The sequence below is a fragment of the Leptonychotes weddellii genome, chromosome 16 (assembly GCF_054177405.1).
Source record: "Leptonychotes weddellii isolate Sample4059 chromosome 16, ASM5417740v2, whole genome shotgun sequence".
Taxonomy (NCBI): Eukaryota; Metazoa; Chordata; class Mammalia; order Carnivora; family Phocidae; genus Leptonychotes; species Leptonychotes weddellii.
The window spans coordinates 4384637-4405757 of NC_138384.1; the positions used below are offsets into that span (position 1 = coordinate 4384637).

General features: G+C 62.2%; 2 protein-coding genes across 2 annotated transcripts in view; both read right to left on the reverse strand.

Moving 5' to 3' along the window:
- The window catches only part of NECAB2 (N-terminal EF-hand calcium binding protein 2), a 29336-nt gene extending 16844 nt beyond the window's left edge, over positions 1 to 12492 (reverse strand). The window contains exons 1-5 of the mRNA XM_081806318.1: positions 12268 to 12492; positions 9794 to 9818; positions 4557 to 4665; positions 2611 to 2636; positions 2362 to 2459 (exon numbers count right to left, since the gene is read on the reverse strand). Of these exons, the coding sequence (XP_081662444.1) occupies positions 2362 to 2459; positions 2611 to 2636; positions 4557 to 4665; positions 9794 to 9818; positions 12268 to 12492 (483 nt within the window). The remainder of the gene's footprint in view (positions 1 to 2361; positions 2460 to 2610; positions 2637 to 4556; positions 4666 to 9793; positions 9819 to 12267) is intronic.
- A 1215-nt stretch (positions 12493 to 13707) lies between these two features.
- OSGIN1 (oxidative stress induced growth inhibitor 1) overlaps positions 13708 to 21121 on the reverse strand; it is a 31355-nt gene continuing 23941 nt past the window's right edge. The window contains exons 3-7 of the mRNA XM_081806323.1: positions 20389 to 20493; positions 18829 to 18965; positions 17787 to 17978; positions 17436 to 17527; positions 13708 to 15006 (exon numbers count right to left, since the gene is read on the reverse strand). Of these exons, the coding sequence (XP_081662449.1) occupies positions 14058 to 15006; positions 17436 to 17527; positions 17787 to 17978; positions 18829 to 18965; positions 20389 to 20455 (1437 nt within the window). The 5' untranslated portion in view covers positions 20456 to 20493 and the 3' untranslated portion in view covers positions 13708 to 14057. The remainder of the gene's footprint in view (positions 15007 to 17435; positions 17528 to 17786; positions 17979 to 18828; positions 18966 to 20388; positions 20494 to 21121) is intronic.

Below are 21121 nucleotides of genomic sequence, written 5' to 3' on the forward strand. Positions count from 1 at the left end.
ACATATATATATTTTTTTACAGGCTGAAGAGGATTCTAAAATAAGAGCTGGTATTAATATTGTCATTAGCGGAGAAGTACCGGAGAGACGCCCTTGAGAATCCCGAGCCAAACAAGGATGGCTGACGCAGCAGCGGGGGGCTGCAGAATCGGGGGGGGGGGGGGGCGGCGGCAGGACGCGGCCCAGAACTAAGAGGACCGCGCGGGAGACACGAGGAAGCAAAGCGCACTAGCTCACGACTCAACACGGACAGACGGTGCGAGTGAAGCATCTGGATTAACCAACGAGCTGCATTTCTACCAACACAACTCGGTTAGAAAACAAGCCAGAAAAAGGAATGTCCGCCGCCGCAAAAAGAGTTACAGTCACCACTAGAAATGCCCCGAAGGCCGCACCGAGCGTCACAGCGCACGCCTTCCCAGAGCAGCATCTCCAACCCGGCCTGAGTTCTACTGGGAGACGTTAGAATCCGCTCCTTGGTGGAGAACAAGGTCTCCCCGACGAAGAGTTATGACCAAAGACCAAGAAGTAACCGTGCATGTGGGTGACACCTCGAGATGGCACAGCTGGGAGGTGGCTCCACCTCGAGGGGTCCCATGGGGGCACGTGGGGCACGTCCCCCCTGGGGCCATCAGGCGCGGAGCTGGGCTGCTACCCCGGTCTGGGCAGGGACTCCAGAGTCTGGGCTCTTTCCATGCTCCCCTGCAAACCCGCTGCCCGCCTGCTACATTCAGAACGTCCGAAGTCCGGACAGATGAACAATGACAGGCAAACGGTCTTACACGATATTTAAAATAGGCTCTAGGGGCGCCTGGGTGGCTCAGTCGTTGGGCGTCTGCCTTCGGCTCAGGTCATGATCCCAAGGTCCCGGGATCGAGCCCCACATCCGGCTCCCTGCTCCGCGGGAAGCCTGCTTCTCCCTCTCCCCCTGCTTGTGTTCCCTCTCTCCCTGTGTCTGTCAAATAAATGAATAAAATCTTTATAAATAAATAAATAAATAAGCTCTAAGACACCAAGACCCGTGATAGCAGGGCAGGAGGAGAGGAATGGAAATGTGGGCGCGTGGAGGCTCAGGATCAGGCCCAGCTTTTCTGAGACCTGGAGGAAGAGAGCGATTCCCTGATAGATGCGGGGCAGTAACTGAGTACCATTTGAAAAAGCGTACAGAATTCATCCTACTTCTGTCCGGACAGACGACAGGAGCCTAATGATAAAAAGCCACCTCTGCTCTGTGCCGGGCCCCATGCTAAGCAGCCGGGAGACCTTACTTCCTTCAATCCCCCTGAGGACTCGAAGGTGAACACTGTATTCCACAGACGGAGAAACTGAGGCTCATGGCGGGGAAGGGACTGGCTCGGGGTCCTTCCACCAGGTCTACGTGCCCCTCAGCGCAACCCGCTCCCCGCTCCCTCCCTGCACGCCTGCTCGGTGTGCTGCCCCCCCCTGGCGGCTCACTGGCCCTCTGGTTACCCCCACCGCCCCCCTCTCCGGCGAGCTCCACGCCTCCCACCAGGCCCAGCCCCAGCTTCTCTCACTTCGCCGCCCGCAGCTACGGCCATCAGGCTACAACTCTGCAGGGTCCCTCCTCCGAGCCTGTGTGCATGGCCACGAAACGGGGCGGTGAGAGTAACAGTGGCTATACTACGGGGCTGCCCAGTGTGCCTCTTCTCGGGGTGCCTGCCCAGCGGGGTGCAGGCCCCGAGGCTGGGGGATGGGCTGCTTCTGGCCCTGAGCGGCGCCCAGAAGGCGACGCCCAGCCCCCAACCTGGCCCCGGCTCCCTGCCTTCGTCCTCCTCCAGGGCACACGAGGCAGGGACAGGGCTGTGGGCAGGGCCGCTGGAGCCGCCCCCCAGACCTCTCTCCGGGACACGCAGGGACCCCAGCAGTGGGCCTGCTCCCAACACTCCCAACAGTCCTGCCACCCGGATAGGGTTCTCACGCCGGACACTGGGCAAGCCCTCGGCCAAGGGCAGCCGCAGGACCCCGCGTCTTTCCGGCCCCTGCCGTCCCGCAACCCTGCTACAGGAGGGCCCGAGACTGTTGGGGACCTCACCTGTCCGAGGGCGCCGGAGGGCTCCGGGAGGCCCCTGCTCGCTTTCTAGGACCGCGTGGCCGGACCACACCCAACTCCAGGAAACGGCCTCGTGCTCCAAACCAGATACCGCAGGACCAGGCCATTCGCCGAGCCCCTCCATCCACCTCCCAGCTTCCATCAGCTCCCTCTGGGAGTGCCAAGTAAAGCCCACCCCAGAGCCCGACCCACCCAGCACTTGGCATCCCCAATCCAGGCCCCCTTGGGTGAGGATGCCCAGGGAAAAGTCTCAGACCCCAGAGCCCCAGGGGCCACCCACGCCCCCTGACCTTCTTGGTGTAGCCCATGGCCTTCAGGACAGAGTGATTCAAGGTCTCCAGGGAGGCCAAGACGTCCTCATAATCCCCCATGTGGTCCACAAAGTAATCTGAGGGAAGGGAAAGCAAAGGTCAGGGTGAGAGGAGGAGGACCCCACGCCACCCCTCAGGCCCTCCCAGGAATCCCACCTGTGCCCCCATCGCTCCCCCGAGTCCCATCCCGCCACCCCAGGCCCGGTCCCTGCAGAGCTGGGCACCTACCGCACAGCTCCTTGGTGTCCACGTGGCTGCAGAGAGAAGGAGGGAGACTCAGGTGAGGCCCATCCCATCCCATCCGCTCTCCCCCTCCGCGGCCCAGGCTGCCACCACACCCTGTCTGTCGTCATCCTCCATGCTGGCCCCATGAGCCCTGCTTCATAGATGAGGTCAAGGATGCCAGCCCTCCCAAGGACAGAGCAGGGTCCACATCTGCATGTCCTCTGACCCCACCACCACTCACTTCCTCTCCCCCACTCCGCTGCCCATGTCGTGAGCATATGGGACCCGGAATGGGGCTAAGCGAGGGGCTGGGAGAAGGGAGGGAATGGACAGAAGGTGGGGGGCCCATAGCTAGTACAGGCTTCCTCCAGGGCATCCCCGTCTGTTGGGTCCTGGGGCTCTCGGGGGTCCTGGGACAGCCCTCCTTGTCCCTACCCTTGCCCTGGGGTCCCGCGTCCCCATTCCTACACCGTGGAGAGGATTCTGCGCTTCCTCAGAGGAGACTAAGCCCCAGAATGCCACCCACGCTGGGGAAGGTGCACACGGCAGCCTCAGAGCAGAGACGCGGTGGTGGGGCGTGCTAGGGGCAGATGCCAAGGGACCCGAGTGTCTGTGCAGGTTCTGATGAGCTGGCCCCTTCTGGGCCCCAGTTCCTTCACTGAGAGGAGGGGCTGCCCTGGGCTGGAGAGCTCCTGGAACCCCAAGTCAGTAAGCTGTGTCTGGGAGAAGGCTCCTATGGCCAAATAAACCTGGGTTCAGAGGCTTTGGAAGCCCTGTCTTGGAGCTTCCTCCAAGTCACATCCCATATTAAATGTTCTGACAAGTCCTGCAGAAAGGAAACCTGTTTAATTGTGCTTAAGTGAGGATTTCAACCAAAGCCTCCTCCTCCCCCATCCCGACCCAGCTGGCCCAACACAAAAGGCACCAGGACAATGAATAAACCAAGAGGCACCTGCCCTGGCCCTTTGAAAACTCCCTGGGGGACGGCAGGAAGCACTCAGAAACCTCCATCTGTTGGCAGAAACCGAGCCCTTCACGGGGTCTGCAGCAGGAAGCTGTTTCCAGGGGCCTTCCCCAGACAGGGACACCTGCCCACCCTGGTCCCCAGCCTGTGCCTCCCAGGACACTCTCAGCCCCAACCTCTGGTCCAGGCCACCACTGGGCTGGGTCCCTTGCAGGCAGACCTGGTGGCAGCTTCTTGTCCAGACCACCTCCTGCCTGTCTCAGGGGACCCCAGCTCATCAAATCTGCTCCAAGCAGCATCCCCGGAACTCTGGTCCCCATACCTGCGTGGGCCTGAGGAAAGGGATGGGTTGCGGGGTGGAGAAGGGGGCTGGGCCTCATCCTGCCTGGGGAATCCCAGGGAAAGACGAGGTGGCGGGGTCGGTAAGTATGCACTTGGCTCAGGGACGGGTCAGGCCACTATTTTTGGTTACTTCTGAGATGCAAGTTCGGGGGGTTACGAAGGGGGTTAGCTAGATAGAGAGAAGCGGGGTTAAACTCAGAGTTACGATTAGTATCTGGTCCGTTTGGTTTAAGACAGGACCAGTGAGGATCAAGGTCACGGAGTTCACATCGGGAGTGGGGATGAGCACGAGGTGCCAGGGTCAGAACTGGGTTGAGTGGGCACGAGGCAGAGGTCACTACCAACTTTCCCTTTTCATTACCCTGTGGACACAATGCAGAATCGAGGGTCTATCCCTCCTTAGGCACGTGTGCTCAGGAAAGACCAACGTGCGAATGTGATGTCAACGTGCCCACTCCCCAGGTCACCCCGGCCGGTGGGGGCCAAACAGATCGGACTTTTGGGTCAGCGAGTGTGGGGAAGTTTCGGGTCTCCTGCCCCTCCGGGGGAGTGGGAGACAGAGACGGATCACCTCGCTGAGGGGAAGATGGTCCTCCCCAGAGCCACTGCGCCCCCCAGCCCCAGCAGCGGGGGCCTGGCTCACTTGGTGTTGTCGGAGTCGATCGTGTGGAAGAGATCCTCTAGTTCTTTCTCGTTGAGGACACCATCTGCGAAGAAGAGCTGGAACTCCTCCAAGGACAACTTCCCATCGTCTGCAAGCAAGGGAGGAAGGAGGTTGAGCAGCTGGTGTCTAAGAGATAAGACATCCCCAGATCCAGACGGTTCCCAAATCAACAGATAAACTCTAGCCAGATAATCTCCGCCCGCCCAGTGAATGCCCAAATTAACCAGTAAACTCCAGGCCACAGAAAATCACCGACTCATCCAGCTGGTTCCCAAACCAACACATCAGCTCCCATTTACAGATAATCCCCAAGCCAACAAACACAAGAAGTAGCTAATTTGCTCGGGCTCATTTACTGACAGGTTCAACGAACAGCACCTGCTCCCGGCCAGGTGCTCTTCTCTCCCGATTCGCCTAGCCACCTGGGGGTGGGTACGGCTTACGGGAGCACTGCGCCGACGACAGGAGGTCTGAGGACCATTCTCTCTTGCTTCCAAATGCCCACATAATCCGCCCCCCCCCCCAATACTGGCATCATCTCCAACCCCAGCACCCAGGTCCTGACTCAGGGGAGGGAACACCTCCTCACCACTCTGCCCCATCCACGCAGCAAACTTTGGACCCAAACTTTCATACCGTCTGATGGGAGACGGCTGCCCACAGCCGTCTGGTTCTCACCCTGCCAGAGACCCAACCGTGAAGACGCCAACCCGCACGGGAAGGAGGCGCCAGGGGCCCCCTCGGCACTGCCCAGCCTCTGTGGGCCTGGGATGGGAGGGGCCCCACAGCCCCTGTGTCCCACCGGTCCCACCCTCCGTCTCACCTCTTCTCCCTCCGCCTGCAGCCCCCCTGGGCACCAGTATCTGCGGGGGGACGTCTCATGGGCTGGGGGCAGGTGGTCACAGACGGAAGGGCTCGCGGCAGAACCAGCGACTCTGGGAGACGCAGTCCCCAAGCTTCCCCCTCTGCAACTTCCTTCTACCTGGGCGCACCTGCTGATCTCCGCCCCCTCCTCAATGATCTCAGACCAGTTCCTGCTGCCCCTTAAAGGAGCCACGTCTGTGGGAGGCCGTGGAAGTCAGGGAGAGGGAAGCCCCCAGCCCCTCGGCACAGACCCCCTGCCGTTACTTCCAGCCAATCTGCAACCAAAGTCCCTACAAGCCCATGTGATACCTCTGTGTGGATTAGAGAGGCCCCTTCCTGGTCCGGGACGGAGAAGGGGGACCAGGACACAGGGTTTGAGCAGAGGGAGAGAATCTCCAGCAGACCCCCCACTGAGCGGGGCTCCATCCCAGGACCCTGAGATCAAGACCTGAGCTGAAACCCAGAGTCGGACGCTTAACCGACGGAGCCACCCAGGTGCCCCCATTCTTGTATTTTAAAGGCTCGGGATGATCTTTCTCTGCACCCACAAACTCTGCAGGGGCTCCAAGCAGGACACAGGTACCAGCTCAGCAGAGGGAGATCCTCGAACCTTGCATGGCTTCCCTCCACCTGTCTTCCCTCTGGCCCATCAGGCCTACAGTGTCAGGGGCTGGGAGAGAGGGAGAAAATGAATGTGCGGGAGGTGGGGGGGGGGGCGGCTAAGGGCAACCTCCCCTCGCGCCTCTGACATCCGGGCTCAAGGTTCAATGTCACAGAGGGAAATGAATTTGTAACTTTCAAAAACAAGAGTTCCCCGCACCCCCCAGCAAAGCAGACAAGCCCTGCCCCGCCCCTACACACACTCACAGAAAAAAACAACCGTGAAAAGGACTTCACGCTACCAGCTGTGAACTACGCAAGCTCTACGGTGGCTCTTTCTGTCTTTGAAAGAGAGGAGACTTTCCAAGTTTCCTCTGGCAAGACTGCTGATAAAAACAAGGAGGCACCGTGCAGAAGAACCGCGGCCGGCACACGGGCCTCATTCTATGCGTTCGGTCTTCACAAGACCCCCATTTTACAGAGCGGTAAACCGAGACACAGAGCCGCTAAGGGATCCACAGCTGGGGCTAGAACCTCGGCCAACTGGCTCCCAAGTCCATGTTCTCACCCCAACCGCAGGGTACAGTCTTCTGGTGAGACCCCCGACCCTGGCCACAGGGCCGGGTGGAAGGGCTGAGGTCTGCGCTCAGGGGAAGTGTGCGGTGATTGATTAGTCATGGCTGCCACGGGCACAGCGGTGGGGGTGATGGGGGCATCTCTCCGCCTCCATCTCCTCCTGCCTGTCCAGGTTCCTCCACCCAGTCTGCACTCAGGAGAGCAGGCACAGAGCCGCCCGCCAGGCCTCCCGAGCACAGTCTGCTGGGCTGACATTTACCTTAAATGTCCTACCATGGCCCTAATGAACCCCGATCAGCTAATGAGGGAGGTAACAGCTCCTACCCAGGCCTCTGTACCATCCGAGGAGCGGGCCTGGCACCCCCACTCCCAGCAAGGACACCGAGCGGGCCGTTTGCAGGTGTCTTCGCTAATGAGCATGAACTCAGCCTCTGTCACAGTGACCTTTCAAATGCCAGGACTCTGCCTGAGTCCATGTCCCTGGAGAGAAATGCACTCTGGCACTCACCCCTCCGCTGGACGCCACCTGCCCACCCTTCCAGGCTTCGTGCCCCGGCTGCGGGCAGACCCCTGACCCTTGGCCTCCCCTCAGGAGCCACGACGGGTCTACGTCAATGAAGACGCCTCTGCCCCGGGAGTCGCCAGCACAGGCCAGCCCGAGCGCCTGGTCCTGGGATCCCGGAGGCTTACGCCAGGAGACCATACCCCATCTTGCACCCCCGGGCATCGCTCCTGCGGATGCCGGGGACAGGACCAGCACCCACCTGTGTGCGACCTCCGTGTGCGCCGTCGGCAGCTCCAGCTGCACCTGCGAGCACACTCGCTCCCAGCCCCTCCCCCAGGCGTGTTCTCCATCAGAGCTGTCTACACTGCTCCCCAGTCGAGGACCTGCAGCCCCGCACCCTCGTGCTCCGGGCCGTGCTTCGGTCATCGCTAAAAAGGGGGTGATGCTTCTTATCCCAGCAGGAGCACAGTGAAGCCCCGGTGAGGTCGATGAGTGGGTGCTCGGTGGCCGCCGGCAGACCCCGGATGGTAAACTCCCCGGGGAGCGCAGGTAGGACCCAAACATCTGTTGGCAACCACGGCGTCCACGCCCATAGGTGGCGTCGGGCTCATGGTTCCCCATGGCCTGGGCACCCGGACTCTGCAACAGCCCCACCAGGGCCTGAGGGGGTCCTGGTGCCATCATGCCCACTTGCGGATGGGGAAACAGAGGCCCCGAGCATTTGCTGACTGGCCTGAGGTCACAGGGCTGGCAAGTGGCAGAGCCAGGACTGTGACGGAGAAGAGACTCCACCTCCTCACAGGATCCGAAGCTCCTCTGGGACCGACATCACACACACCTTAGCCTGGTGACACCCCCCCAGGGCCACTCAGCGGCGGTGGCCGGGAAGACCTGAGGCCCCAGAAGGAGGATGGGCTCGGCCTCTGTGGGGGCCGCAGAGCAAAGTCGAGGGACCCCACAGCTGTGCTCAGGGGGCAGAAACACGGTCTCTGACAGGGCAAGAGGTGACTAGGAGGAGACCCCATCCGTCCCTGAAGGGAGGCCAGCGCACCGCCCCCCCACACCAGGCGGGTCCACGCACACTCGGTGTGTCCAGCGAGGCAGAGCACAGCCACGCAGACCCGCAGCCGCCGCGGGGAGACCCGCAGCCAGACTCCCGCTGCGCCCCACGGCCATGCACAGCCGCACTCAGCAAGGAACAGACCCCACAGACACCTGCGAGGACCCTACTGCGTGCCGGGCGTTCGGGCCCATGACGCGGACAAGCCTGCACTCCTACCGGCCGGGAGCTCAGGATGTGCACAGATGACCCCGCGGCCCCAGGCCACGGCACCCTGAAGACGCCTGCATCAGGGATCGAGCCCCTCAACCCCCTGCTCCAACCTCGGAGGCTGTTTGGGCCCAGATGCCACAAGCACTTCTCGAGGTCACTGAAGTTCCCCCACATCCCTCTCCCTCCTCCCTGCTCCAAATGGAGCTGCTGCTGAGAGTCCTGTGTCCCAAGAGGCCTGGGAGGGGCCACCGTCAAGCCCAAGGAAGGGGGCAGGGCATGGAGACCCCTGGGCCCTGACTTCCAGTCCAGGCCTGTGCACCCCCATCCCCCAAGGCCTCACACTCCATCCCCCAACACCATGGGGGGGATGGGTCAGCAGTAACCCCCATGGTCACCGAGGGGGTGCGGGGACCCAGGTTAGAGCTGCCACCTGTAACTCCAGCCCACGCAGGACAGGTGCTGGGGCGTGAGGGCCTCCTGTTCCCCACCCTTCCCACATCCCCTCCCTGCATTTTCCCAACAGCCGAGGGCACAGGCATGTTAAGTGTGATCAGCCCACTTTAGAGATGGGGAAGCTGAGGCCTGCAGAGGGACTATGTCTTGGCTAAAGGCCACGGAGCGTTGCTCTGGTCCCGGGTATAAGGACAGCAATGTTCATATGAAGTTGTGCTACTCTTTGCTGCAAGTGAGGCTCAGGGGGGCCCTTGGGAAACCTGGCCCTTCTCAGGCCCCCACCTCCCTTGTACAGCGGGAAGCCTTTCCAAGAAGTCAGGAGCAGTGCAGTGCCAGGAACCCACTGGCCCCGACAACGTGCAGCTCACATCGTTGGGGAGGACCCCTGACGTGGGGGAAAGTCCGGGCATCTGCAGCACAAGCTCGACTATCTTCCTGCAGCTGGGCGACCCTGAGCAAGTCACTTAACCTCTCTGGGCCACCAGGGAATTGTCAGAACAGGAGCAAACAGCACCGAGTGCATGAGTTCGCGGCGAGGAAGACTCGCGCCAGCGCCTGGGAAGGGCCTAGAGTGAGGCTGGGGGCTTCCTTAAAGGGTGGTCGCTGGGCGCCCCCTACCTGGGCTGCTCTGGTCCAGCCCAGCTGCATGAGGGCTAACGTTCACCAAGCACCTACAATATGCAAGACATCTGGGCACCACGGACACCAGCTCACTGAATCCCTGTGGCATCCCTACTAAGTAGGAACTATGGGAATTCCACGGTATAGACAGGAACTGAGGCACGGGGCAGAGCCAGGATTCGGCCTTCTGACTTCAGGACATCCTGTACTTTTAACCTTTAGGTGCAAGGCTGTCCACGCCCCTACCCTGGGCCCCTGCCCCTGAAGCATCAGAACAGAAGGAGCCGGGCCTCATTCAGGGGACAGCCTGGGAGGGAAACTCACCGTTTTTGTCGGCTCGGCGGAAAATCTGCAGAGAAGAAAAGTACAGTCAGCGTGGGCCCCAGCGGGGCGGGCGCCCTCCAGTGGCTTCTGACTCATCTTGGGATCCCACTCGTCCCAGGGGGCAGGGGTGGGGCGGCCTGGGAAGCGGAGCAGCCCCTCCCCCAAGAGGAGACCCCGGCTGGGATCCAGGGCGGGACGGAGCTTCGGAGCTTCGGGCAGAGCCCTCCCAGCGGCCGAGGAAGCAGCGCCCACTCTCCTTCTGGGCCGCCAGCCTGCCCACGGCCACGCTGACAGACGCGCGCATACGCGGACACACATGCCCACCGGTGTGCTTCCAGAGCGAGCGGTCCACGCGGCCGCACCCACTGTGCTCTGCTCAGTCACACACTCGGCATCCGTGGCCCCCGGCCGCAGCCACTGCACCCCTCCCAGAGCCCCGCGGGAGCCCCGCTGTCCTCCAGGGAGGTCGGTTAGGTCTAAACAGAGGTGTCCGCTAAGGGAACCTCGAGGCCTGGTGACTGGGCCAGCCAGGGACGGGACTGGATTATTTTTCGGGGGGCGGGGAGTGGGTGGAAGCCGGCCACCAAGAGCTTGGAAACCCAGCTGCAGATGCGAGGTTCCAGGCTGCAGGGGGAGGGGAGGGGGGAGGTGACAGCCACCCCCCCCAAAACCTGAGCTGAGACCAGATGACTACTCCTCCTGGTATTTTTAGGATGAGGGGAGCCACGCTGATAAGAAGGAGTGGGGGGTGGGGGGGCAACACCCCCTCTGACCATCCCACCTTTGGTTCTTGCCCTAGGGCCAAGAATAGATGTCCCCCCCCCCCAAGCACCTGAGACTGTGACAAATTGAAGCCGCAGCTCAGGAAGGGCTTCTGAGGCATCACCCCCTTTCTGCAGCCGAAACCCTAGTCTGGGGTACTTGGGCAGGAGCCACTGTGGCTGGGGCAGAAGGGGGAGCAATGACCAGAGCACCCAGGCCCTCCCCAAAGCCCCACCCTGGGCCCCTCCACACCCCTGCTTCTGACTCTGACTGCAAAGTTCCTGGAGACCAGGGGTCCCCACCCTCAGGGGTCCACGATGGCCACGCCAAACAAGCAACCGAGGCAGACCTCGTGATGTGGCTCCAGGCGTCGGCTCCCCACCCCCCCATCACTCCGTCTCCCAGATGAAGAAATGGAGGCTCGGAGCCCACACACACCAGCCTGAGAAGGACCCCGGAGCCCACTACCCGTCCTGTTAGAAACAGGAAGGGTCTAGACAGGGCTTCCCTGCAAGGGTGGGCCCAGGGCTTTCCCACATGGACTATGCTGGGGTCTTGAGAGAGGATCTGGGGTGTGTGTGTGTGTGTGTGCGTCTGTCCGCGGGCAGCCACAAGCACCCACAGCACAGCGCCCCCTGCCCTGCCCAGCCCTCTCTGCACAGAGCCAACGGTGGGTTCCAGCAGAGAGGAAGGGAAGGGGCGAGGAAATCCATGCTCCCCCCCAACACTCAAACACACAGACACAACTCTCCCCAAGACCCACCCGGCACAGGACCTTCACTGGGACACGCACAACCCACTGCTCTGCTGTTAGGAGGTGGGGGTGGTGCCCAGGATGGAGCCCCCGCCGCCTCTCCCTCACTCCATAGAGCGAGTCTCCCACCCCCAGCAGTCCATCCTGTAGAATCTTCCTCCCACTCCTGGGGAGTGGGTGGGAGGGTGAGGTGGGCTTCCCAGAGGTGGGTGGTTTGGATCCCAGAGGGGATGGGGGGGTGGTTTGAGTAGAGGGTATGGAAGGAGTGGAGGACAGACGGGGCTCCTAGTGGAGTGGGGGTGGGGTGGGGGCAGGGAGCCCAGAGGGGTCCAGGCTCTCCTGAAAGAAGAGGGGAAGACACAGGTGGGGAGGGGGCTTCATTTTCAAAGAGCTGGTGCCTGGGGTGAAAGGGGCCTTTGGGGATGAGAATACATGGGCTCAGGGTCAATGGCCAGGATGAGAAAAGGGGCCCCAGAGCCAGAGGCTGGAAGGGAAGGGGGTCTCAGAAGAGCAGCGATGCAGGCAGGGATCTGGGATGGAGAGGAGGAGGGGGCTGGAGGCGGCAGGGGCTCTCGTCCCGACAGGGATGAGGGTAAAGGCTGAGGTGCAGGGCTGGGGAAAGGGTAAGGGTTCAGCCAGCATAAAAGTAGGGGGGCTGTGGCCAGGTCGAAGGGCTCCAGGGTCCCGGCTCCGAGAAGGTGGGGATCCCGAGACATGGAGGGAGGGGGCGGGAGGAGGAGGACCGTCCTGGTCCAGGGACGAGGCTAGACTGGGATGGAGACCGGCCGGGACACGGAGGGGCTGGGGTCGCGCTCTGGGACGCAGAGGGGAAAGGGCCGGGGGTCCCCCGCCCGGGGAGGAGGGGGCCTCGCGGGTCCCGGCGGGGGCGCAGGAGGGCGGCGTCGGGAGAGCCCGGGTGGGAGGAGGGGGTTCGGGGTCCCGGCCGGCGCGTACTCACGTCCAGGATGACGGCGGTGCCCCCGCGCGGCGAGCCGGGCCCCGGGCCGGGGCCGGGGTCCGCAGCGGGGGCGTCGGGGACGTCGGGGGCCAGCGGCGCCCGGGGCTCGCCCATCCTGGCGCCCACCCAGCGCAGCAGCCCGCCCAGCGCCCGGCCCTGCGGCGGCGGCTCCCGGAGCAGCCTGTGCGCGCCGGCCCTGCACAGGCGCGCCGCCCGCTCGCACATCGCGCCGCGCCCGCCGCCGCCGCCCGGAAGCCCGCCGACCCCCGCCCGGCCCGCGGCCCGCCCCCGCGCGACCCCTCCCCGCCGCCGCCGCCGCCCGCGCCGCCCCGCCCTCCCTCCCTCTGCCCCGCGGCCGCGGCCACCGCGGGGACGGGCCGGCGCCGGGGGACGGGGGGGGGGCGCTCCGCCCGGACCCCGAGCCACGTGCCTCGTGTCCCCCGCCCCCCCCCCGCCCCCGGCCCCGGCAGCCGGCGGGAGGGCTAACCGCGGGGGGCGCGCGGTGCTGGGGGCTGGACCCCAGCCCCGGCCACGGAAGGGGCTGCCCAGGAGGCGCGGGGTCGGTGGGCGTCCGGCTGCGCAGCCGGGGGCTCCCTGGGGGCCGCCCCCCGAAAGTCTCCCGCTGCCCCCCTCCCGAAGGTTCCCCCACCCCACCCGTGGCGCCGACGCAAGGGCCGGAGCGCAGGTGTCCGGCGAGCCCGGAGCGCCCTCTGCCGGCTGCAGCTCCGGGGACCGGTGCCCACGCGCTGGGCCTCCCCCACCACTCCCGCGGGCCTGCGGGCCCCCTCAAACCTCCCCCTCCACAGCAGAGCGCCCAGACTGGTGCCCCAGAACACCCTCTTCCCCTCACACCCCATCCACCCATCATCCATCTGTCCAAAGGACGAGTTAAGGCCCATGCTAGGCGCTGGGTTGCACTAATGGGGCCGGTGGGGGTGGGGGGTGGTGTCCTTGGCCTCCTGGAACCTAGATCCAAGGGAGCAGATACTGGAGGGATTCCACAGATACATGAACCATTAATACTGAACTGCCACGAAACTTGGGCCACGAACAGGGGATTGCCCTGGTGGCTACAGAGGGGCTCGTGTCAGAGGAGGCCGCCTGGAGGAAGCGATCCTTAGGTTGAGAGAGTGGAAGGGCTGGGCAGGAGACCAGCCCCTGCAAAGGCCCTGTGGCAGGTGCAAGGATGGGGAGCATGAGGGCCTGAAAAGAGATAGCGTGGCTGGGAGGGAGCGTGGGAGAGGGGCAGGGACTAGGCTGGAGGGGTGGGCAGGGGCTGTGAAAGCCTCCCCAGCCTACCATTCCCCCCCATCACTTTCCTAACACAGCTGTGCCCCTTCTTGCGGCACCATCCCACCTGCCACATGGCCCTGTGCTCCGCCCCCCTCCGCCCCAGGCACCCAGCCCCCTCCCCACCCACAGAATCCTCAGACACATGAGTGGAGGCAGACACTGGGTTTAATTAGGACCTGATTCTGAAGGAGCAGGGCCTGGAGTCCTCTTGGCTCAGTGCTCAGCTGGCCCGGGTGACCGCAATTCATACCAGCAACTTTCACCCCAAATCACAGCCCACCCTGGCCTGCAGCCTCTGTTCCCACTCTGGGCACCAGTCCCAGCCCAGGCAGCCTGGGTTCCCCACTCCTCTTCATCAGAGAGGCCTGTTGCATGGGCTCACGGCCCCTCCTGTCTCCTGCCAGGAGAGGCCCCCTTCCCTCACTGGGGTGTCCAGCGGGGCTGTAGGAATCTCCCTTCCTCTTTAGGGCCTGGGTACGAGGAGGCCAGGCCAGGTGCTAGGGCGGCTGCCGGGCCTCCTTCCTCAGCAGGGAGCTGGCCACCGCCAGGGCCCCACCCTGCACGAACCGCACAAAATTGTCCCCCACCAGCGGCCCCACAGCGTACAGACCCTCCTGGTGGGTGCTCTGGTAAGTGAAAGGGTCCACATCGATGGGGTTCCTTTTGGCGCTCAGGGGCTGGTCGGGGTCCATGGCCAGGTTCGCACCTGCCCCGGGGAGGAAGGAGAGGTCGGGGTGGGAGCCGATGAGCACCAGCACCAGGGCCACGCCGAAGACCTTCTGGAGGCCCTTGGGGTCCTGGAACACGGCCTGGCGGTCCTCCTTGAGGAGCAGCAACTGGTGCTCGGGGAGGCTGCGGTAGCCCTCGTAGGGGCTGGGCGACAGGATGGACTGCTCCCGCATCATCTGGTGCACCTTGTGGTACTCGGGGTACAGCATCTTGGGCAGCTGGTTGAAGACCAGGCCGGGGTCGTGCACGGGCCGGCGGAAGGCGTGGATCACGGGGATGCTGTAGTGGCGGGCGTAGAGGACTGCGTCGGCGGCCGACAGCCCCGCGCCCACGATGAGGACGGGGTCCGAGGCCGGGCTCACCGTGCCCGCCCGCGTGGCCGCCTCCAGGGCCGAGAGCTTGTAGTGGACGAAGGGCAGGGCCTCCCCGGGGATGCCCAGCCGGGCCGGGCTGTCCGACGTGCCCGTGGCCAGGACCACGTTGCGGGCGCACAGGGAGAAGGGCGGCCGGCTCTGGTCCTCGGTGGTCAGGAAGCCGCTCACCTGGAAGAGGGGGCCGGGGTGCCGGACCCCGGAGCCGCTGGACTCGGGCGTCCCCCATTCCACGGCCGTGACCACGGCGCCGGACACGAAGTTGTGGCCCAGGCCCTTCTTGGTCACGTAGTCCCTGTAGTAGTGAGCGATGTCCCCAGCCGTGGCCCGGCTGTTGCGAAGACCTCTGAAGGGAAGGAGGTCGGGGGAGGGGGGAGGGCGTCAGAGAGCAGACCGGGGTGTGGGGGTGATCAGGTGCGACAGGGGCGACCAGGCCGGCGGCAGCGGGCCCTGGGGCTGGACTGTGGCTCTGCCTCCCCCTGCCGTGGGACTCGGTTTACCCCTCGGAGCCTCCAGCTCCTCGTGTGTAAAACGGAGCTGATTCGGGTACCTCCTCAGGGTGGGGGTGAGGGTGTGGTGGCCTGGGTTCAAATCCTGGCTCTGCTGCTGGGGAGCTATGTGCCTGAAACGCTCTGTGCCTCAGCTTCCTCATTTGTGCGACGGGGGTGATGGCCGTGACGTAACTATTTCCTGTGCTTGTTGAGAGGATCAGACGGTGGTGGTGTGAAATGGAACCTGCCAGGTAGTGAGTGGCAGGTGAGAGTCAGCCACCCGTCCTACCTCCCAGGACTAAATCCTAATCTATGGAAAGATGCTAGGATCCCATTCGTATCAAGTTCAGAAACAGGTAAAGCTGATGCATGGAGTTCGAGGCGAAGGAGTGGCTCCCCCGGGTGGGGGGCTGGGTGGGGGCGGCTGTGAGGAGGGCTCCTGGGGCGAGGGGATCTAGCTCTGATTCTGGGCAGCTGCAGTGCAGGTGTGAGCTCTTTGAGACATCCCAGCCACCTGCATGCGCTGGAGTGGTGCGCTCTTCCATAGGCAGGCTGTATTTCAATAAAACACATTAATTTAAAAATAACCCATGCCGAGACTTGGCAGAGTCCCCCGCACACACCGCGACGGCAGAGACTACTTTATTATCAGTGTCATTCCTCTTGCTTTCGCTTTCATTGCCACCCCTCCCAGGGCAATGACCGCAGGGCCAGTGTCGCCAGGGGGCTGAGCTACAGGCCTGGGCAAGCTCTTAGCTCCTCCCTCTACCGGTGTGACCTCAGTGGGTTATTTTCTCCCAACTGCGGACACGTGCTTAAGGAGGATCCTACTTGGGGCGCCTGGGTGGCGCAGTTGGTTGAGGGTCTGACTCTTGGTTTTGGCTCAGGTTCTGATGTCAGGATCCTGAGATCGAGCCTCATGTGCTTGTCCCTCTCCCCACTCTGCTCCTCCCCCCTCTCGTGCTCTCTCTCTCTCAAATTAAAAAAGATGGAGGATCCTCCGTGACAGCCAGCAGGACCAACAGCAGCGCCAGCTCACACCGCATCCCCCAAGGCCACGCCACGCAGCCCAGCTCGTCAGTCTGCTTCTGGAACTGGAACTCTGCGGTCTGTGTCCGTGAGTTTGTCACTTCCCTTCTCTGAGTAAAAACCTTTCCAGAGAACGGTCCTAAGATGTTACATACAAGGTTCCTTCTAAGGGCGGCTTGGAAAGAAGCGAAGCCCCAGGACTGGGCGGGGCTCCGGAGCCCTGGCAGCGCCCGGGGCGCAGGGGGCGTGGCCCCGCGTCCAGGAACAGACCGGGGAGAGCTGCTCGGTCGGGAATATTATGCAGCCTTGTAAAAGGACGGTTGCAAACACTGTCTCCCCCACCTGAGGTCCTTATGCCATAATATTAAATTTACAAGTAGGATATAAAAGGGTATGTCCCCAATTAAAAGTGCGGTTCCGGTCTCTCTGCTAACACATCACTCCACCAGCCTGGGTATCTTCCTACCAAATCCACAGGGACACACGGTCTTGGTGAAACTGAGTTGCTGGGCGGGGACGACAGGCCCCTGTCATGGCCCCCGGGGGTTGGAGGGAGCAGGGTGTCACACAAGGCCAGCCACCACGCAAGTGGCAATCCCCTATGTGCCCCCCCAGAGCACTGGGCAGCGTTCTGTCTCGATCCCCAGGACAAGCGGGGGCTGGAATTCATTTGGTCAGTGACTGAACTGTTCCCCCAGGCAGTCAGACAGGTGTCGTGTGGTCCTGATGGGGCAGGAAACAAGATGGGGAAACACCCCCAAATGGGAGAGCAACAGGTAGAGAGGCGGGGCGTTCGGCTGAGTTGTCTCCTTTTCTCTGTGTGGTTCTGTTTCTACTGCAAGAGCATTTTTTAAAAAGGAAGTGCATCCTATTAGCTGACCTTGGAGTAAAGAGATGATTCCAGGCCAGGCTTGAGTGGTGGGAAGGGCAGGAGGGAGGCCAGAGGCACAGGGCAGGGCCAGCTGCCACGCCCTCCTTAGAAGCTGGGATGCTCCCAGGGGCCATGTTGGGGGTGGGGGAAGGGGTGTTGTGCATCAGGTGGAAGGAGCACTGGCAAGGAGTCCTGGGGTGAGCCTAGCCCCCTGTGGCCCCGGGCAAGTCCTCTCCCCATCCAAGCCTCAGTTTCCCGTCCTGGAGTAAGAGGGGGGGCAGTTGGGGAGCCTCAGAGCCCCTATACCTTTGGCTCCTGGGCTCAATGTGGGGGTGGGCCCCGGTCACCCCTGCCCCCCCCCCGGGCTTTCCAGAGCGGCCTCACCTTCGCCTCCTGCACATCCACTCCTTCACCTGCAGATCCGGGAGCCCCATCCACTGGCCTTGGCTAAGGGTCACCATGGAGCCTTCAATGGACTGTGTGCAAAAGGAGTCCTTTGGTCCCGGCCTCTCCGAGCCCCCAGCCCGGTAGGGAGGAAGGGCATGGGAGGCCTTAGCTGGGGTGGGTGCAGAAAGGGTAGAGAGGGAGGGAGAGGAGGGGTTAGGAGAGCAGGAGGGGGAAGGAATAGGGAAAGGCCGGAAATGGAAGAGCCCTAACCCTCGGGAGGGAGTCTCTCCAAGACCTCGGGTAGATTCGGCCCAGAGCCCCTCTCATCCTCTCCCAGCCCCCACTCACATGCCAGGCTCCCCCGGGCAGGTTCCGGCCTAGGACCATGTGGGGGATGGCTCGCTCCTTCTGGTGCTTCCAGGTGAGCACGGACTCCATGTTTCCCCCAAAGTCTGTGTCTGGGCGCAGGAGGGCATCAAAGAGCAGGGCCACAGGGCTTTGGCACCGGCCTTCGAGGCCTTCAGACAGGTAATCCAGGTCCTGGAGGTGGTGCATAGGTCAGAGGGGCACTGGAGGGGCCATCCAGAGGGGCACCCTAATATCAGGGCGGTCAGATAAGCTTGGAAAATGCTGCCTCACAGAGATAATGCACATCAACATCTTAAAGGCTCTGACAAGTCCCGCAGCTGAATTTACCTGTTTAATTTTGCCAGACCTGGTATCTCTCAGACTTACTGAAGTACGAACATTTTCTCTGAGGAACTAACGTCCTGTAGAAGGCATTCTGAGAAATGCTGATCCAGACCAAATGCCAGCTTACTTCCTCATCAGCCAACTTGGGGGCGGGGGAAGGAGCTAGGAGGACGGATGATGTTGGAAGTTGGGGGTGGGTGGACAATGGGTGGCCTTCTCGAAGGCAAGGGGCATGGATGGAGGATTGGTGAGCCCTCTTGGGCAGGGGGTAGTGAACCGAAGTATTCGGGCAGGATTTCTCGACTTTGGTACTGCTGACGTTTGGGCCGGCTCACACTTTGTGGGGGGCGCTGTCCCTTGCGCTGTAGGGGGTTAAGTGGCCTCCCTGGCCGCAACCCTGTGAGCCTGGACCGCCCCAGCTCTAGCTGTGACAACTGATGTTGTCTCCAGATATTGCCAAGTGTGCCCGGGAGAGCAGGTTTAGACCCACCGGTCTCGGGGACGTGGGACAAGCAGGTGCGGTATCGGCAGGTCTCAAAAGGCAGCCCTGGTTCCTCTCTCACAATTTCCTGGCCTGACTGTGCGGCCACTCCCGTTCCTCGTTGGGTCTTGCGTCTAACAAACGCGTCTTCTTCTTTTTGCCCTGCTTCCCCAGGGTGGCTGTGTCCCCTGCGCCGTGCCCAGAGCTCTGGCCCACCTGGTCCAGGACGGAGACCCCCGGGGCCTCAGTGAGTTTTCTCTGCAGCAGCGGGTGTGGGTGGGCGATGTCCGGTTTCACGTAGGGGGTGTAGCCCGACAGCAGGTAGGACAGGCAGATGCCCGAGGGACCATTGCCTGGGGAGAGAGGGTGGGGTCAGAGGGCAGGGCCAGTAGGTGCAGCAGACCACCAGCTCCGAGGGCTTTGGTCGTGACCTGGCTGGTTCATTGATTTGCTCTTTATTCATTAAAATACAACAGTAAGGGGCGCCTGGGTGGCTCAGTTGGTTAAGCGACTGCCTTCGGCTCAGGTCATGATCCTGGAGTCCCTGGATCGAGTCCCGCATCGGGCTCCCTGCTCGGCAGGGAGTCTGCTTCTCCCTCTGACTCTCCCCCTCTCATGCTCTCTATCACTATCTCTCTCAATAAATTAATAAAAATCTTTAAAAAAAAAAATACAACAGTAAGTCCTTAGCACGCGCCAGGCGCTGTGCCTAATCATAGGAACTAAGGAACGACTGCTGAGAGCCTACTGGGCGCTACTTTAACAACAGCGAGGTACACGTGATAACCACAGGTGTTTACGGAGTGCCTATTATGCTTCAAGGGATTTTAATAACAACATAGTAAGACGTGGCACATGCTCCTGCTGGGCCAGGCCCCACGTGAAGCCCTGACGTGCATTAGACCACTGTGCCCTCCCGATAACGTTAGTGAGGTGCAGGCTACCCTTTTCCCCCTTTCATACTTGAGGAAGCTGGGGCTCAGAGAGGTTAAGTAACTTGCTTGTGGTCACACAGCAACATGACAGATGCTAAGATCACTAAGAACTCGTCCTGTCCTCCCAGAGCTATGTGAGTGCTCAGACAGAGAAGAAAGATCTTACAGGATAGATACCTGTGCTCTGGGGGGCGAGCTTGGCGGGGGGGTAAGGAGGGGTGCAAAGCCCCCTGTGGGGCCTCCAGTCCCCAAGCCCGAATGAGTCACACTGCTCATCTGCGGTACTTCTTGGGCATTGACCCTCGTGACGTTACGTCTCTTCTTATCTGAGTCTCCCCGCCCCCTGCCTTCTTATCTTGTGCTGTGCAGAGTATTACCCATGTGTGGAGTCCCCTTAGGCCAAACCATATGCCATCACTGATGTTCAGCTGTTTCTGATTTACAGAAATGGCCATTGCATAGGGGAGGGGCCGTCTGTCCCCTGTTTTGCAGACCCGAGGACAGGAACCACATGCTTCAGCGGTGTCCCCCTCACGTGGGCCCCTAGCAGAGTGCCAGGCACAGGGTAAGCACAGGGACCGTTGCAGGCTTAGGACCAGGCCCCCCTCGCCCTCGCTGGGCGGCCTCAGTGGACCGTTCTGCTCTGGCTTCGTGGGTTCCTGGATGGAGCACAGGGAATGACATTTTATAAACCACAAGGCACAGCACCAGGCCTGTCCTGAATGCTCAGTGGCCAGTTTTAAAGACAACTTTTGTAGAGAAAGGCCTGGCCTGGGCCCGCCTGGCTCCTGGCCTTCCACCCCAGGGGCTCAGTGTGGCCCCTCCCCCTGGACGCACTCACCGATGATGACGACCGGGAGGGGCTCCACGCTGCTGGCGCCGAGGTGGTCCTTCCTCCAGTTGCTCATGGCTGTGGCTGGTGGGGGGCTCGCGGCTGGCAGCTGACCTGGGGGCAAGGGGTGGGAGGGCCATGAGCCTGGGGTGTCAGGCACTCCCTTCCCAGCTACGGGGTATTGTCCGGTGGCCCTTAGGGTCAAGTCCAAGGTCCTTGCTGAGGCCTATCGGGATGCCACTCCCCTGTTCCTTCTCTCCTCCTCACACCTGTTCCATTCCAAACAAACCGCCTCCCCTCCCACCCCACGAGGCAGGGTCCCCTCCTCCAGCCCTGAGCCTCACCCCACTCTCCCCATCCTCTGCCCCACGTGGGGGCAAGCCCCGCCTAGCCCTTTCATGACCGCTGCAGCCATCACCCGGCAAGGTGCTTCCTAACTGGTGACCACGGGCCCGTTCCTGGACCTCTCTGGGTCAGGTTCCTCATCTATAAAATGGGAATAATAGTTTCTACCCCATCGGGCTGGGGGACACAGGGAGGTAATGGCCATGAAACACTGGCCGGGGCAAATGTGTTACTGGGCAAGGACTGGAGCCCATTGCCGGTTCCAGTGGCTCAGTTGGAACAGGTGGACTTGAAACTTTGGAAGAAAGAGGTTTGGGGAAAATGCCTGTAAGCTTGCTTGTCTCTAGAACACCGGCGCCCCCTGCTGGCCACAGGGCCACATCACATCACTCATAGG